The sequence below is a fragment of the Cajanus cajan genome, chromosome 8 (assembly GCF_000230855.2).
Source record: "Cajanus cajan strain Asha chromosome 8, NIPB_CcT2T_4, whole genome shotgun sequence".
Classification (NCBI taxonomy): Eukaryota; Viridiplantae; Streptophyta; class Magnoliopsida; order Fabales; family Fabaceae; genus Cajanus; species Cajanus cajan.
Genome location: NC_138524.1, coordinates 54,256,867 through 54,273,035, shown reverse-complemented (window position 1 = coordinate 54,273,035; position 16,169 = coordinate 54,256,867). Strand labels below are relative to the sequence as shown.

Sequence of the window (16,169 nt, the reverse complement as noted above, 5' to 3'; positions counted from 1 at the left end):
TTTAAATTTGTTTTAAACATTGGATTGGAAGTTAAATTGGTTAGAGATCAAGTTATATAAAATTAATACCATGTCTTAAATAAGTCTTAAAAGAATTTAATTTATATAATATTATAGAACACTTAATTTATGGATCGGTTAAATAGTATAAATTAATATATAATTTTAAATTAAAACATTATAAATTATTACAATTATAACAATATGAGATGTTTATTAGTAATTAATGTGTTGAATAATCATGTTCAAGTTTCATCTTGTTTAAAATTAATTTTATTTTTGCTAAGTAAATATGTACAATTTTTGATAATGATGTTATATAAAAATGCATTTAGTTTGATGGTAAGTTCACAACACATTACCCTAATGACTAGGGGTTAAACTTCATTGTTGTTAACTTTCAAACTATTTTTATTTTCCTAAATGAACAATATCACATGAAGGTGTCCATGTCGGTTGAATGTAAGTTGGAATGCAAGGGCATTAGAACTCTTGTTTGAACCAGGATTTTTATTGGTTTAATTACATCATTATCACTTTTTACTTCTAATGAGTGATTCAAATAAATAAATCCTGATTTAATTACATCATTATCAATTTTCACTTCTAATGAATGACCCGAATCAGTTACCTAATTGGGTTTTGGTCGAATCGATCAGTAATGTTTGAGTTTTAAAACATAAATGTAACATTTTAAACAAAATTATGTTAATTCTATTTGGATGGAAATTAATGTAATTCAAAAAGTGAACTATACTAAGTTTTAAATTCAAAAGGACAAAAAAAAAAGAAGAAAGAAAAAGACATCCTAACTAAGTGAAAAATGAATGCACCTTTGTGATACTTCAATCTATATGATTTGTGATAATTATAATAAATTATTGAGACTTTTGTCTTAGTGCCTTAGAAACACAAATAATGTAAAACACAAATACATATGTAAATAAATAAACTTTAACATTTAAAATACAAATTTCAAGCATTAAAATATTTAATTTGTTATAATATAATCGTACTAAATAACATAAACTCTCTTTAAATCTTTTATATTTTTCCATTTTGATGGACAAATTTGAGCTTAAAATTTGAAATAGTATCCTTTTATATTGCCAAAAAAACCTCTATTGAAGGTTGACATTATTCTTTGAAGACAAAAGAAGATGAATATTCCTTTATTGTCAAAAGAAATGTTGTCTTAACTTTTCTTTTGAATATTTACCTTAAGTCATCTATAGGGACTAAAAGGGTTATTACCATTCCTTGCCAAAGCAAACTTATTTTGAAAGTGGAAACGTTGTGTTATATAAGAGTAAGGAAACATGACATTTATTCATATAGAAAATTGGAAGGAAAAAATATAATATTTATACTTATAGGAAATGAGAAAAAGTACAATATTCATCTTGTAAGAGGAGGAGGGGGAGCGGGGAGGTTGAAAAGGCATACAAGATTCGCACTTACAGGGATGTACAATAAATATTCATATTATAGGAAGTGAGAAAATGTATTATTTTTTTATCCTATATGAGTGTGAAAAATATATAATATTCAATTATGCATACTTATAGGATATCATATTACGGATGAACATAAATATAAGCAATGTTGGATTGAATGCTTATCGCTAGGCCAAAAATTATAGTTATTAGTTAGGGTGCAATGTTTTTACTTAATCGTAACAGTCCAAGCATCATGTGTTGACTATGACTTGTCCTATCTAGGTTTCTGCCACGAGATAATTAATGTCACTTGACAAAAAATTTCCTCCTAAGCAATTGCTCCCACTGGGAGTTGAGCACGTGACCTTGGCTCTAATACAATTATTAGATCGAATGTTTACCACTAGATCAAAAATTATAACTGTTAGTCAATGCGCAACTCTTTCTACTTAACTATAGCATCCCAAGTGCCACATGTTGACTAGGAGTTGACCCACTTAGGCCTTCGCATGGCAAATTGGTGCCACCTGATAAACAAACAACAATTATGGGAGAGGGTCACTTGGAAGCTTAAGTCCCAAGAGTTCCTACTAAGTAAGACTCTACTATATTTTTCTCCTTTTTCTTTTTCATGTCTCTTTCCTTCTCCTTTCCTTTATTTTCTTGTTCTCTCTCTCTCTCTCTCTCTATATATATATATATATATATATATATATATATATATATATATATATATATATATATATATATATATATATATATATATATATATATAGGGGAATGCTAATGTACTCCCACCTATTTTTTAGTGGGAGTATGTTAGCAACCTACACCAATTTTTTAGGACAAAAAAACCACTCATTTATTTTGATTTGGTTAATTCGTACAAAGGATATTATAATAATTTAATTTAATTTTAAATGAAAACAAAATATTTTCTCTCTCTTATTAATTTCATTCTCTAAATCATTTCTCTCTCTTATTAAATTTCTTCTCCAATTCATTTCTCTTTCTTATTAAATTTTTTCTCTAACTTATTTATCTCTCTCCTATTAAATTCTTTCTTTAACTCATTTCTCTTTCATCTCTCATGATGTCTCCCTCCTCTCTCTCTGAACAAATAAAAATTTATTAATAGAAAAAATAAATGAATTGGAGAATGAAATTAATAAGAGAGAGAAAATATTTTTTTTTTCATTTAAAATAAAATTAAATTACTATAATATCCTTTGTACGAATTAACCAAATCAAAATAAATGAGTAGTTTTTTTGTCCTAAAAAATTGGTGTAGGTTGCTAACATACTCTCACTAAAAAATAGGTGAGAGTACATTAGCATTCCCTATATATATATATATATATATTAGGTGTGATGATTACGGTGTATGTGACTTAGAATTTATAAACCTTTGTCTTCTTTTTATGTCTTAGGGTCTCATTCATTTAATAATCCATCTTCTTTATTCAAGGCCCATTATTTTACTACTAATTTTATTCTCCATAATCATTTCTTTTAAATAATGTTATTTATTAAATTTGAAAGAAAAATTTCAAATAAACTCCTTAAAGCGTTAAATATACCTTTTTTTCTTCATTTTTTTTTAGTTTTTTCCCCTTAAAATAACCAACCTGATATGATCTTGGAATGGCTAACCAAGGAAGAAACTCAATATAATTTTTGGATTGCTTTTGAAGACTCGGGGAGGCTAGGAAATGAGGCTTAACCATTTATTTTGCATGAAGAAATGGAGCCAACTTGTAGAATAGCTTTTGGGCACTATGGTGCTTGTAATAATCTTGAGTTGATTTTGTGTTTTAGTTAACTCAATAGGATTAATTTCTGTTAGGAAAATAAGACACAATTAGAGATAGAAAAATTGGTTTCTAAATTTTAGTTGAGCGGCCAATTCTCACAATTAAGCGAGCTTAGCTCCCTATTTCATCAAAGTGTAATCTCACTGAGCGATAAAATCGCGACTGAGGAAAAATGGCACAACTATAACTATACTTTTAATTTGCTTTGTGCGGAAAACCTATTTTTTTGGGCTTTCTAGTGACCTAAAGTGTGTCTAATACACTTCTAAAGTGGGTTAGCTATAAATAGACTTTGCCCACTCATTTGTAAACACTTTTGGAAGTCATTAAATGAGATTTTATCTCTTGGAGAGAATTTTTTTCTTGTTTCTTATCAAAGAACTTGGTTCTTATCAAAGGGATAAACTTTTGTGGAAAATCTTTGTTGACTCATTGATATACTTGAATTATGGCATCCATCCATTTCTTTTTCTATTTCACATTCTTCCAATTTTATTGTGTATTACGGATTTTCATCCTTACACAATGATGATGCATTTGTCAGAATGATCAAAATTCTTCTTTTTGTGTATCAGATCGTATCACAACCTTTTGTGTGAGACTCTAACTATGAGGAAAGATACTAAGAACTTAGGAGGAGATTAACTAGTACATCTATCTTAGTGGTTTCCGATCCTAGTGATTACTTTGTAATTTATTATGATGCTTATAAGATGGATTTGGGAGGGGGTGCTCATATCTAGGCAATTGAAAACCCACGAACAAGACTACCGTACCCATGACTTAGAATCAGTTGTTGTGGTATTTGTGTTAAAATTGTGAAGACATTACCTTTATGGGTTGAGGTTTGAAGTGCTCAGTGACCATCAAAGTCTTAAGTATCTCTTGATCAAAAGGAGTTAAACATAAGAAAAAAGAGATGATTAGAATTCCTTATTTGAGCTTAACTATCATCTGGGTAAAACCAATGTGGTGGATCATGCCTCAAGTAGAAAATCTTTGGTAGTGTCTACTTTGATGCGTGGAGAGTTTGATCTTTCGAAAGAGTTTAGAAACATGGCCTAGTGTGTGAGTTGAGTTCTAGAAGTTTTAGGTTGGGAACTTGAAGGTAACTAATAGCTTAGTGGATCAGATTAAAGAGAGTTAGAAAATAGATCCCTTCTTGTTGTATCAAGTGGAGAGGTTGAAGCAGGAAAATGTAGTGACTTTAGAGTGGGTGTAGGTAGAGCTTTTTGTTTTAAATATAGGTTGTGTTTTTCTATATACCTAAACTTAAGAAGATGTTCTTAGAAAAAGGAGCAGCCATAATATTTGTCTAAGAGTCTCTAAGATGTATCAAGATCTTAAAAGGATGTTTTGGTGGTCTAAGATGAATAGGGAAGTAAAAGAGTTTGTGTATGCTTGTTTAGTTTGTTAAAAGTCTAAGGTAGAATACCACACAAACTATTAGGAAAGTTGTAGCCCTTAAACATACATGCATGGAAATGGAATATTCTTAGACTTTGTGGTTATGTTATCTAGAGCAAAAAAGAACCTAGAGTCTATTTAGGTGATAGTGGACAAATTGACTATGTCTATTCATTTCATTCCAATCAATATTAGGTACTCTCTAGATAGATTGACCAAGTTGTACACAAGTGAGATAACAATGTTGCATGTGGTTTAATCCACTATAATTTTTGATAAGGACTCTAAATTTACCTCTATATTTGTGGGAGAGTCTGCATAAGACTAAACAAAGCTTATATTGATTTCATGAATTTGATTTATTTGTGTTCGAGTAATTTCTTAACTTAATTAGTTGTGACAAAAACATATAAAATATAAACATGTAAATTAGAGAAATAATATTTTTATTTCACATCATATTTAGCCTAAAAATTATCTAATTTGTACATGTGGATAAACATATTTAACTAAGTGTGATTGGATAAAGGATTTTAAAGGAGTCATTTATAATTTATTTTCATTGAAGAATTTTAAATGCCTTAAGTTGAAATATCTTATTTGGACGAAAGATTTATAGAGAATATAAAATTTAAATGTTTGTAAAATTCTTGAAATAGTAAAATTTTAAATTCTCTCAAAAAAGTAAAAATTTGAAAATTTTCATTTTTTTTTTCTCATCTCACTTATATATCTTTTATTTATCTATCCTTTTCGTCCCTCTCCTCTATCTCATCTCATGCATTCCCTTTTGTCTTTTTCTCTCTGTCATCTATTTTTTTTTTATTTTTTTCTTTTTCAATGTCAATGTAAAAAATATCATTTTTTAAAAATTATTCAATATTTAAAAATATTAAATATTATTAAATTTTTTAAATATTTAAAAATTGGATACCATTTATTTTATAAAGTTTAATTTTAAAATTTTGAAATGTATTTATTTATTTAAAATCAAAGATCATTAGAAGCATAGCAAAACTCAAAGATCGTCTGCGGATCGTCGATCCGATCCTATCCGATCGGATCTGAACCTGTGGGGTTTGGGTCGTTTTTGGCCCAGTTTGAAAAAAATAAAAAAATAAATGGGCTTATGGGGTTGGGCGTATGACCCGGTCCAAAACTTGAAAAAAAAAAAAATCCATAAGTGGAAAGGGTTCTCTACGCAAAAACACCGCACTTCTCTCTTCCACCAAACGGACTGCTTCCATAGTGGTCACCTTCGAGGCTTCCCTCGCCGTCGCCGGTCACTTTCGTGCTTCCCTCGCCATCGCTGCCGTCGTCGACTCCGTCTTCTCTTTTTCTGTCCTGTTCGATCCTATTCCATCCTATTTCTTCTGTTCTGTTCTAATTTAAATGATATATATATATATATATATATATATATATATATATATATATATATTATAATTATGGTATTGATATGAATTGTCCACCTCCGGAACCAGTGAAAAATCACTATCCAGGACCGTGATCACACACAAAGTGAATATTTTCATGCAAATATAATCTATTCTATACACAAGACTTGGATTCGAACCCTATATAACTTGGTTAAGGACACAAACAGATATTTGTGCCAATTTATGTTGGGATTCAAATGTTATCTTAATTTAGGATTACTGAGTATGATTTATGAATTTATTATGAGTTATTTTATGACTTTTATTATGAGTTATTTTATGACTTGTGCACCCAATTTAAGTTTTGTAATGTACAATCTTATACCAATATTGAATGTAGTTTGTGTCCGTTAAGCAAGTTGTCTAGGATCAATCCTAACTATAGATAAAGAATAGACTATGTTGAGAGTGAGAATACCTATCTTGTGTTTGCTTATGGTTCTCCGTGGAGATTAGTTACCACTTATGGTGAGGGATACTCAGTACTAATACCATGGTTACCAAAAAAGATGTACCGAATCTTATTTTATGAATTATGATATGTTTTGATAATTTATTTTTAGTTATGATCTGTTTAGAATATCTGTTTTTTTTCTCCTAATTAGCATATACATGTAATTTAGTTACTATCTTTTACCCCTCTTCCGATCTTTGTAATTTAGTTACTATCTTTTACCCCTCTTCCGATCTTTGAGTTTGACAACACTCTGTACAAAAAATTCGATGAGCTTTCACACTTTTCTGTTGTTTTGAATTTCAGTGTTCATTATTTCTTTACCCCATCTTCAATTCAAATTATCTCTGTGCTTTATATCGATCAGTAAACAGGTAATCTTCAAATTTTTCTGTTTCATTGTTTGCTTGGCTAGTAGCTGATTGGTCCATGACTTGTTTACATAATTTCTTATGCTATGAATGTAATAAAAAATTCTTAGGTTACTGTTTACTCTTTCTGTCTAGATTTAAATATGGAATAAGATGCATATTCTGTGTTTGATTAATGTTCTGAGATAAATGAGATGATGTTTGACACATAGTATGTCTATACTTCTTTTAATACCCTTCCTTGCATTGATTATTAATTATGATCTACACTAAGTAATTTCTGGGGCTATGTCTGTTTGTTGTTGTTTTAACATTTGTGAATTGGTAGAGGATCTTGGGAATTTGATTGTTGTTGCTGTATATTAATTTAGACTCTGATTTACCTCAAAACAGAAACGCGATTATGATAGTTGAAGATAAAGTGGAAATTGCAGAATTTCAGTGTCATTTGGTCTTTAACATAAGCTGAATGATCTTGTTTGATTCATGTAGATTGATGCTTTTGTTGGTGCTGTTGTAGTGTTAGTGTCATTTGGTTAATTGAGAAAGTTTCCAAGAATAAGATTACCATATTTTTAGGCCTCTTGTTTTTGGAAAGCTGTATCAAAATAAGCTAAATAGCTACCAGTTGTTCATCTTAGTTCATTTTCAGGGCTGATTTTTTTTTTTTTTTTTTGGAAAGCTAACAATGTAAAAGCTTTGTTAAATAGCTAAAAACTTTATCTCAATTGACAGAGTCCAAACGACCATCAACTAATTGTACATAAGTATTTACATTTTTTCACTAATGTCACAGGCCATTAGAATATGTTACCATTAACAACCTATTTAAAAATTCAATGAAGTATAAACATACTCACACTAATTTAAATTTAATTATTTTTATTATTAAATTTTTATTTTAATTGTATAATATTTTGATATGGCATTCCACTTCTTCAGGGTCAAAGGGATGTGAAAAGCAACACCTGAGCATGAAAAACAAATTGAAGAAAATAAAACACTGCACCAAACTATGGTTGTGAAATGAAAATGATGGGCCATATCAGTCATATTTGTAGACATGGTTTTCATTGGGAGCCATAGCCAATTGATTGATAGTGTGTGCACAATTGTAGTCAAGGGTAGTTGGGGCAATCTATTGAAGGTGAATAAGAATTCCTCTGCTCTCACTTCTTCTACTATTCACCAGGTACTTTTGCAGCTCTCACTATATGGTTATGGGCTCTCTCATTCCTTCCCATTCTTCAAATGGCTTGACTCCATCCCACATTATAACCATTCCTTGCAATGTTCATGGGCCATGATTCACATCCTCACTGAACATAAGCATTTCAAAACTGCACAACGTATGCTTGAAAACATTGCCGACAAAGATTTACTTTCATCACCTTCAGTTTTGAGCACTTTAGTGAGGACTCATGACAACCCAGAATTTAATTCTCAAGTGTTGAGTTGGCTTGTCATACATTATGCCAAGTCAAAGATGACACAAGATGCAATTCAAGTTTTCGAGCAGATGAGGTTACATGAAGTCAAACCTCATTTGCATGCTTGTACTGTTCTTTTGAATTCCTTGTTGAAGGATGGGGTTACTCACATGGTGTGGAAAATATACAAGAGAATGGTTCAAGTTGGGGTTGTTCCCAATATGTACATCTACAATTGTTTATTCCATGCCTGTTCCAAATCAGGAGATCTGGAAAGGGCAGAACAATTATTAAATGAGATGGACGTAAATGGTGTGCTTCCTGATATCTTCACATACAATACTTTGATATCATTATATAGCAGGAATGGTATGCACTATGAGGCTTTATCAATCCAGGACAGAATGGGAAGAGATGGGATAAACCTTGATATCGTTAGTTATAACTCTCTTATTTATGGATTTTGCAAAGAAGGTAGGATGAGAGAAGCTATGAGGATGTTTAGCGAAATAAAAAATGCAACTCCCAATCATGTGACATATACTACACTAATTGATGGTTATTGTAAAACAAATGAACTGGAGCAAGCTCTGAAAATGTGGGAACTGATGGAGGCTAAGGGATTGTACCCTGGAGTTGTTACTTATAATTCAATTTTGCGTAAGCTGTGTCAAGATGGCAGGATAAGGGATGCAAACAAACTCTTGAATCAGATGAATGAAAGGAAAGTTCAAGCTGACAATATCACATGCAACACGCTTATAAATGCTTACTGCAAGATTGGAGATTTGAAATCTGCTTTGAAATTTAAGAACAAGATGTTAGAAGCTGGACTAAAACCTGATCCATTTACATATAAGGCTCTGATTCATGGGTTCTGCAAGACGAATGACCTGGAAAGCGCAAAGGAGTTAATGTTCAACATGCTTGATGCTGGTTTTACCCCCAGTTATTGCACATACTCATGGATTGTAGATGGATACTCTAAGAAAGACAATATGGATGTAGTTTTAGCATTGCCAGATGAGTTTCTGAGTAGAGGTCTTTGTCTTGATGTTTCAGTATACAGGGCCCTGATAAGAAGGGCATGCAAGGTAGAAAGGACTGAATGTGCGGAAAAGTTATTCAATCATATGGAAGGAAAGGGTATATCAGGTGACAGTGTTATCTACACCAGTCTTGCATATGCGTATTGGAAAGTGGGGAACACAGGTGCTGCCTCAAGTATGTTAGAAGAGATGGCTAGGAGAAGGTTGATGATCACAGTCAAACTTTATAGATGCTTTAGTACTTCTGATACTAGTGAAAACAAAGTGTTACAGATCTTCTGGAATCATGTGGTGGATAGGGGTCTGATGTCGAGAAATACAATGAATAAGATACAGCAGATACTGATATGATAATATTGCTTATGAAAGAACCCTTACATCTAGAAGATTTTTCCTTGACTTGTTTGCAAGGGGAAATACATTGCTTCTGGTTATCAGTGTCTTCCTTCATGTTTTCACTTTTCATTAGAATTTTGGAAAATCATTGAGAATTTGGGAAAATATGATGGGGACCTTTTACAAACCTTACATGTTAACTATCATAAATCATCTTGATTTACAACCTATTTATGCATCATTCTTTTAATAGATATGATTCTTTAGTCCTTTTGGTATGTGACCCGGAACAATCACTGCAGTTTTTCTTCTAAAAGGTTATATTATAGAAGAACTTCAATGAGTTCACCCTCCTTGTATTTTCAGCTTATTAGGATGAAAGTGCATATCTTCTATTTATATGTGACTAAGCCATCATGACTAAGTAGGAGCACGACAGGTGTTTTCCTTTTGATTTGGGTAATTATCGGACTTAACTATTTTCTTGCTATGATAATGCACGTTGTGTCAACAATTTCTATACTTATTTTTTAATTTTTTATGAACTGCAATATTGATATGTTCCTTCTCTGTTTTATATTGTTGGAGGTGAAGGTGAAGGGAGAAAGGGTACAAAGAAGATAGTCTAATTTAATAAAAGAAAGACCCGAACATTAGAATATAATAGAAACCCTCAAATGATCTCAGGGAAAACAGTATTTTTGAATGCAAAGAGGAGCTACAAGAGCTCTTACAGAAAATGGAAACGATATCCAAAGCCATAGGCTCCTACCCATTCCTAACCAACTCAATACAATATATTCACTTATTCCCAACATTCCCCCTGCTGACCTAATAATACCTGACCCTCTTAGATTCTCGCTCCTATATATGAGGTAACCGAATGCCAGCTCAATAACTAATTTCCTCTCCCAAGTGGACCCCCTTTCTGCCTTCTAGAATAGACTTTCCAAATGATGGGCCTCTTTGGGTTCAGGTTCAGCACCTGATCCAAGTCCAGGTCATTCACCGGATCATGCCCCAGGGTCCTATTAGAATAGCTTTTCAATCTCTACATATCTAGTGAAAGATCCAAGTTTAAATATTTTTTCATTAAAGTTTGAGAGTTCCACTCCAACCAAACAAACCAAAAACATTACTGATATGGTGCTCCCAACAAATTTTGCCATCCTAGATCATGCCTAAAATATTTTATGAATGAAATTGCTCCAAGTTTTAAGGGCTCACCCAATATTCACCTAACATGTTAGTAATCCTACTCCATCTGCTAGTGGCTGAATGGTGTCATTAAAATAATTGTGCAGTTTTTTCTTAGTCAGAGAGCCGTATGATACATATCAGGGACTTGGATTAGTATTAAGTCTCTCTCAAAAGGAACACTTTAGCAGGGACTTGGATTTCCAAAAGAATTTTCAAGAAGGAATCTCTATACCTTTGGGTGTTAATTCAGGTAAGGGCAACGTGTGTGACTGAAGAAGTCTAACATTTGATAGAAATGGACAGGTTGGAAGAAGTCAAGACCATATAAAGTGGAAGGACTGATGAATGTCTTTTAGACTCCTATTGGTCTCACAAGTGGTATCGAAGTTAATGATGTGAATTGATTAGGCAATTTTGGATAAATGGTGGTTGATGAGCAGTTAGTACAAGCAGGTTACCCCACCTAGTGATGACTTGTGAGCAGTAACACATGACTTGGCTCTTGGAAAAAAGTAAGCTTGGTACATGGCCGGATCCAACTACAAGTGACAAATGGTATAACACTAACAAAGTGGTCAAGATGTGGCTGAGTCTAGTGAAGAATGTTAACACATTGGTAGATATGCAACAATTTACAAAAAGAGCTTGGTTTACTTAGGGGAAGGGTCCTTGTTAAATACATTCGGAAAACGTTTATACAAAGGTTGTGGATTGAAAGGTGGTGTTGCACTTATGTAGTTTCTCAATTAGTACATTTAAAACAAATATCCTTGGTGTTTGAACTAAAGCTGATAGCATAATACTAAGGAACGAATAAGAAAGGGAACAATGACTTATTAGTCATTAAGTACCTTTATTCATGTTTTTACTTTGTATTGTTGCTTTGGTTTAGTCCGAGTATTATAGGTTGGCTTCTCTATTTGTTACTGTTGGGAACAAACTAGTGAAAATTACATGTAGACTGGGAAGATTTAATGAAGGTAATGCAATATTACATTAGAAGAGCACACCCCCACTTTGTCTGTGGTCTTGCAACATCACATGCTGTATTGATAATGACAAATGTAAGTTAATGAGATGTTTGTTTGAATGTGGTTGTGGCAAACATCAAGCACTTCGGTTTCAATGCACATAGACATTGTTTTAATTTGTGGACAACGTTTATAGATAGGACATTATCGTCAAGTTTACCAACAGGAGTTCCAATGAGCAGTAATGAAGGTTACATTGGCTTAGTATCATACAATTTTGCATCCTAAAATCAAGTGGCATCCATTATGATATGAAGTTCAGAGGGGAGTCAAACCAACGTTTAAAATCAAGACATTGCGCTTTTCAGGATTCCAGCATGAAGGAGAGATTGATGAACAGTATGCCAGTTATGCCTTCGTTCAATATATCTTAGGGTGTAGCATTATCTATTTGATTGTGATGTAACCATAAATGATATGATTGATAACACTATTTTGAAATGTTCCTTTTTAATATTGTTGCTTATTAGATTCACTCATTATTACTGTGCAAGTTTGGTATCTTCATATATTTTAAAAGAAATATCGTTCATAAAAAAAAATGATTCCTAATGTTTTTTATTTTATTTTTCATGTTAGAGATCACCTCACGTAAAGGCCGTCGCATATTAGAGGACACTTTATTTGGGGATAGAGGAAGGAGACTTGAGCAATAATTAGCATAATTTCTATAATAATTAATGAGAAAATAGGCACTACATGTCTCTGTTAATAAAATAGAAAAAATAATAAATCTATTTTATTAATTTGTACTATTATTAGATGTTATGTATAGTTATTACGGGTAAAATAGGTAAAATGAGAAAGATAAAAGTGAATATTAAATAAAAGAATTTATTTTATTATTAGTATAGACAATAAAATTTAACGATAAAGGAAGACGCTATAAAACTTGAAGTATTTTTCTGGAAGTATATAATTTGTTCCAATCAAGGCTCAATTCCAATTAAATCCTACTTTCATTGTATCCGATCATCATTTATGTGCTCTTTAACATATTTGAACAATAATTTATTTATAACTTAACATTTTATTTTTTATAAAATAAAATAAAATAAAATAGTGTTTAATAAAATAATATTTTTGGACTTAATTAAATTGATTCGATATTTAGATTTAGGCTTTGCTCCACATTCTTAGTTATGTATTTCTTTTAGTTGGAGTAACAATAGTGTAAAATAATAAGTTGTTGCTTCATTGACCATAGAAGTTGAATTGTAGTATATTTTGAGAGTTTTCTTTTCTCGTATTTTTTTTTCTCTTGATCGTTAACTCTCAGAGTAACTCTTAAAAAAATACCTCCTCTCTGTGGTCCTTCTTGTGATGTGATGATGACGAGGAATCCTTCTTGCGAGAAGTTTTTCTTAATAATTGTTGCTCTACCTTGATGCACCATTGGATTAAGTCATTGTATGTATATCTCAATGCTCAAGCCACTAAGGAATCTATCTATAATTGTTTTTTCTTCCTCCCTTATACTTGCCCTCAACATGTATAATTCCATCTTTTTCCTATATTCCTTAACACTCATGTTCTTTTGATGGAGTCTTTGAAGGCTATTTGTAAACTTCGTTTTATAATAAGAGGATACATGTCTCCTTTTCATGACAATCTTAAGATCATTCCAATATTTAATACTAGGTTAATTGTGGAGCCTTATCTCTCTCCCTCTTTAAGGAGGTCCACCAATACATGACATATCCTTGGAAGCTAAGGGTTACTAGTAGTACCTTTGTATCTTCACTCACTTGGTGGAAAACAAAGAGTTGTTCTACATTCATCTCCCAATCTAGATATGTTTTCACATCATCCTTCCCATGGAAGTGAGGGAGATTCACCTTAGATTCCCTTACCGTTTGCTCGCTCTTAGGCTTGGGATTTCAGGGCTCTTGTTGGTAATAGTCACTCATGTATAAGTTATCCTCATGATGAGTCAATTTGTGGCTCTTGGAGAAGCTACTACTACTATCATGCCTTTTCTTATTTTTCTTTTCTAAGATCTTTTATCATTCTTTAAATTCTCTAAGCTCTAGCTCTACACGTGCTTTCGTTTCTTCAAACTCTTTCTTTTTCCAACATATCCTCCTTTCTCCAAAGCTTAAGTGCCTTTAGTTCACCAATAAGTTTTTCAAGGTTTGATGGTGAACTATAGTCACCACTACTTTAGGAAGTGTGGGAAGTATACTTAGGCATGATGCACTTGTTAGAAAGACTTTTCCTAGGCTAAACGGAATATGCAACCTAATGTGTTTGAAGAAGTCTTTGAAACCTCTTAAACACTCTAAAATTTGAAAGCAAATAAAAGAAAGTAAAGGAAACTAAAAGAATGCAAACTAGACGTGTTCCTATGTGTAACGAGTCAAAGTTTAACAAAAAAAAAAGATATCCCCTCCAATAAGATCAACAAAAACACATCGCCTCCGATAACTCAACAAAGCTCCTAGCAACAAATCTAATCCTTTCCTACTTGCATACTAGGTATGTTCTTGGCAATTTCAACCATAAGGAAAAAGAAGGGTAAGCTTACACAAGAAAACACGTATAAATATAAAAAATAGGTAATTAAAATATATCTTAAAAGTATAATTCACAACTTAACCATCAAACAACTTTCATTAATAACAACTTAGCAATGTGTCTAACATTTAACATAGCAATGTCATTCTCTTAATCAACTAAAATAACTAAGCAACTTAACAACTAAATCAACATCAATCTCAATTTTGAACAACAGTCTCAACATAACAACTTCAATTGCAGCTTAACAACTATAAATAACTAATGCATTGTCACGCATATTAACTTATGGAGATCTCTTACAACTGAAGTGAACAATTTAAGTGGTTTATTCCTACCAAATCACATCATTAGACCTATCTCAACTAGGTTAGGTATAGTATAGCATTAGAACTCATAAGAAAGCTAAGTATAGATAACTTAGTTTGATTTCTTAGGTTTGCCACTTAAATAAGGAAGTATGGTACTATGTCAAGGTATAATAGTTTGGGTATAAATCTACCACGATATTAGCTAGCTTAACTAAGTCATCTATGGGATTAGCTCACCGACTACCCTTCAAGTACCACAAACCTCCCATACTAGGTTAGGGATTTTAACCCCCAACTTCGTACTTTACCGGGTTAGTCATTCAATTATGATATGAATCGATTACTTCCATACCAAAACTACATAGAACCAAAGGGAAATAACTTTTAAAACAACTTAATTCATCTCTAGAAACTATGTATCTTAACTTAGACATGTATCTCAACCACATGTCCACTATTTTACCACTTTATACAACATACAATTTTATAACTTTCATCAAATTAATTATCAATATACAACTCAAAATTGTAGACACCTAATTTTGTCCGGGGGCAAGGAAATGGACCTCCATTATGAAGGGAAGGAGCTCCCGAAACAGGCAAACAACAAGACAGGACATCAGAAGGCCTAAAGGCCAAATAAGGTGGTTTTAGTAGCCCAGAATGGGCTGTTCCAGGATCAGAACGGGCCGTTTCCAACCCCGAAACAGACTGTTCTAAAATCAAAATGGGTCGTTCCAATATCAGAACGGGCCGTTCCAACGTGATTAAAACACCTAAAAAGTCTTAGGCTGGAACAGGTCGTTCTAATGCCAAAACGGGTCGTTCCAAACAAGTTAAATTCGGAACGGGCTGTTCTGGAAAGGGCAACCTTGTGTTAATTTCCACTCTGGAATGGGCCATTCCAGTTTTAGAACGGGTCATTCCAGGGTGCGTAATTAGCACATAACGACTGGCTCAGAACGGGTCGTTTTGAATCCGGAACGGGCCATTCTGCCCCCTTCTGATTGCTATAAATAGAAGTCTCGGGCACAGTTCTCCAAGCGGCCAAAGAAATTTCGAATAAGACTCCTTTGAGCACAAAAATTCTCTATCTCTCTCCCTTCTATTGTATTTCTTGAGATTTGTGTCGCATCTCTATCTTCTCTCTCCCTCCTATTGTATTTCTTGAGATCTGTGAGACATACTATAGTGTGAAAGGTCGTCACAAAACACTTTCTCCATATTTGAAGATTCAATAAAGCTCGTTCAAGAGGTATTTCAGTCAATCTTCTTCTCTTCCTTTTATTTCTCATCTTTATCTTTTTTTGAACGCCATAATGTAGATATTTTAGGGTTAATCGCTTAATTTATATTTTAAGCATGTAAATA

General features: G+C 32.4%; 1 protein-coding gene across 1 annotated transcript; it reads left to right on the top strand.

The window, feature by feature from the left end:
- The first annotated feature begins 6,757 nt into the window (after positions 1-6,757).
- On the top strand, positions 6,758-10,138 carry LOC109789789 (Tetratricopeptide repeat (TPR)-like superfamily protein). The gene is made up of 2 exons (XM_083062221.1): positions 6,758-6,927; positions 7,867-10,138. Exon 2 carries the CDS (start codon positions 7,988-7,990, stop codon positions 9,752-9,754), a length of 1,767 nt encoding a protein of 588 aa, XP_082918347.1. The 5' UTR covers positions 6,758-6,927; positions 7,867-7,987; the 3' UTR covers positions 9,755-10,138.
- Positions 10,139-16,169: the final 6,031 nt, after the last annotated feature.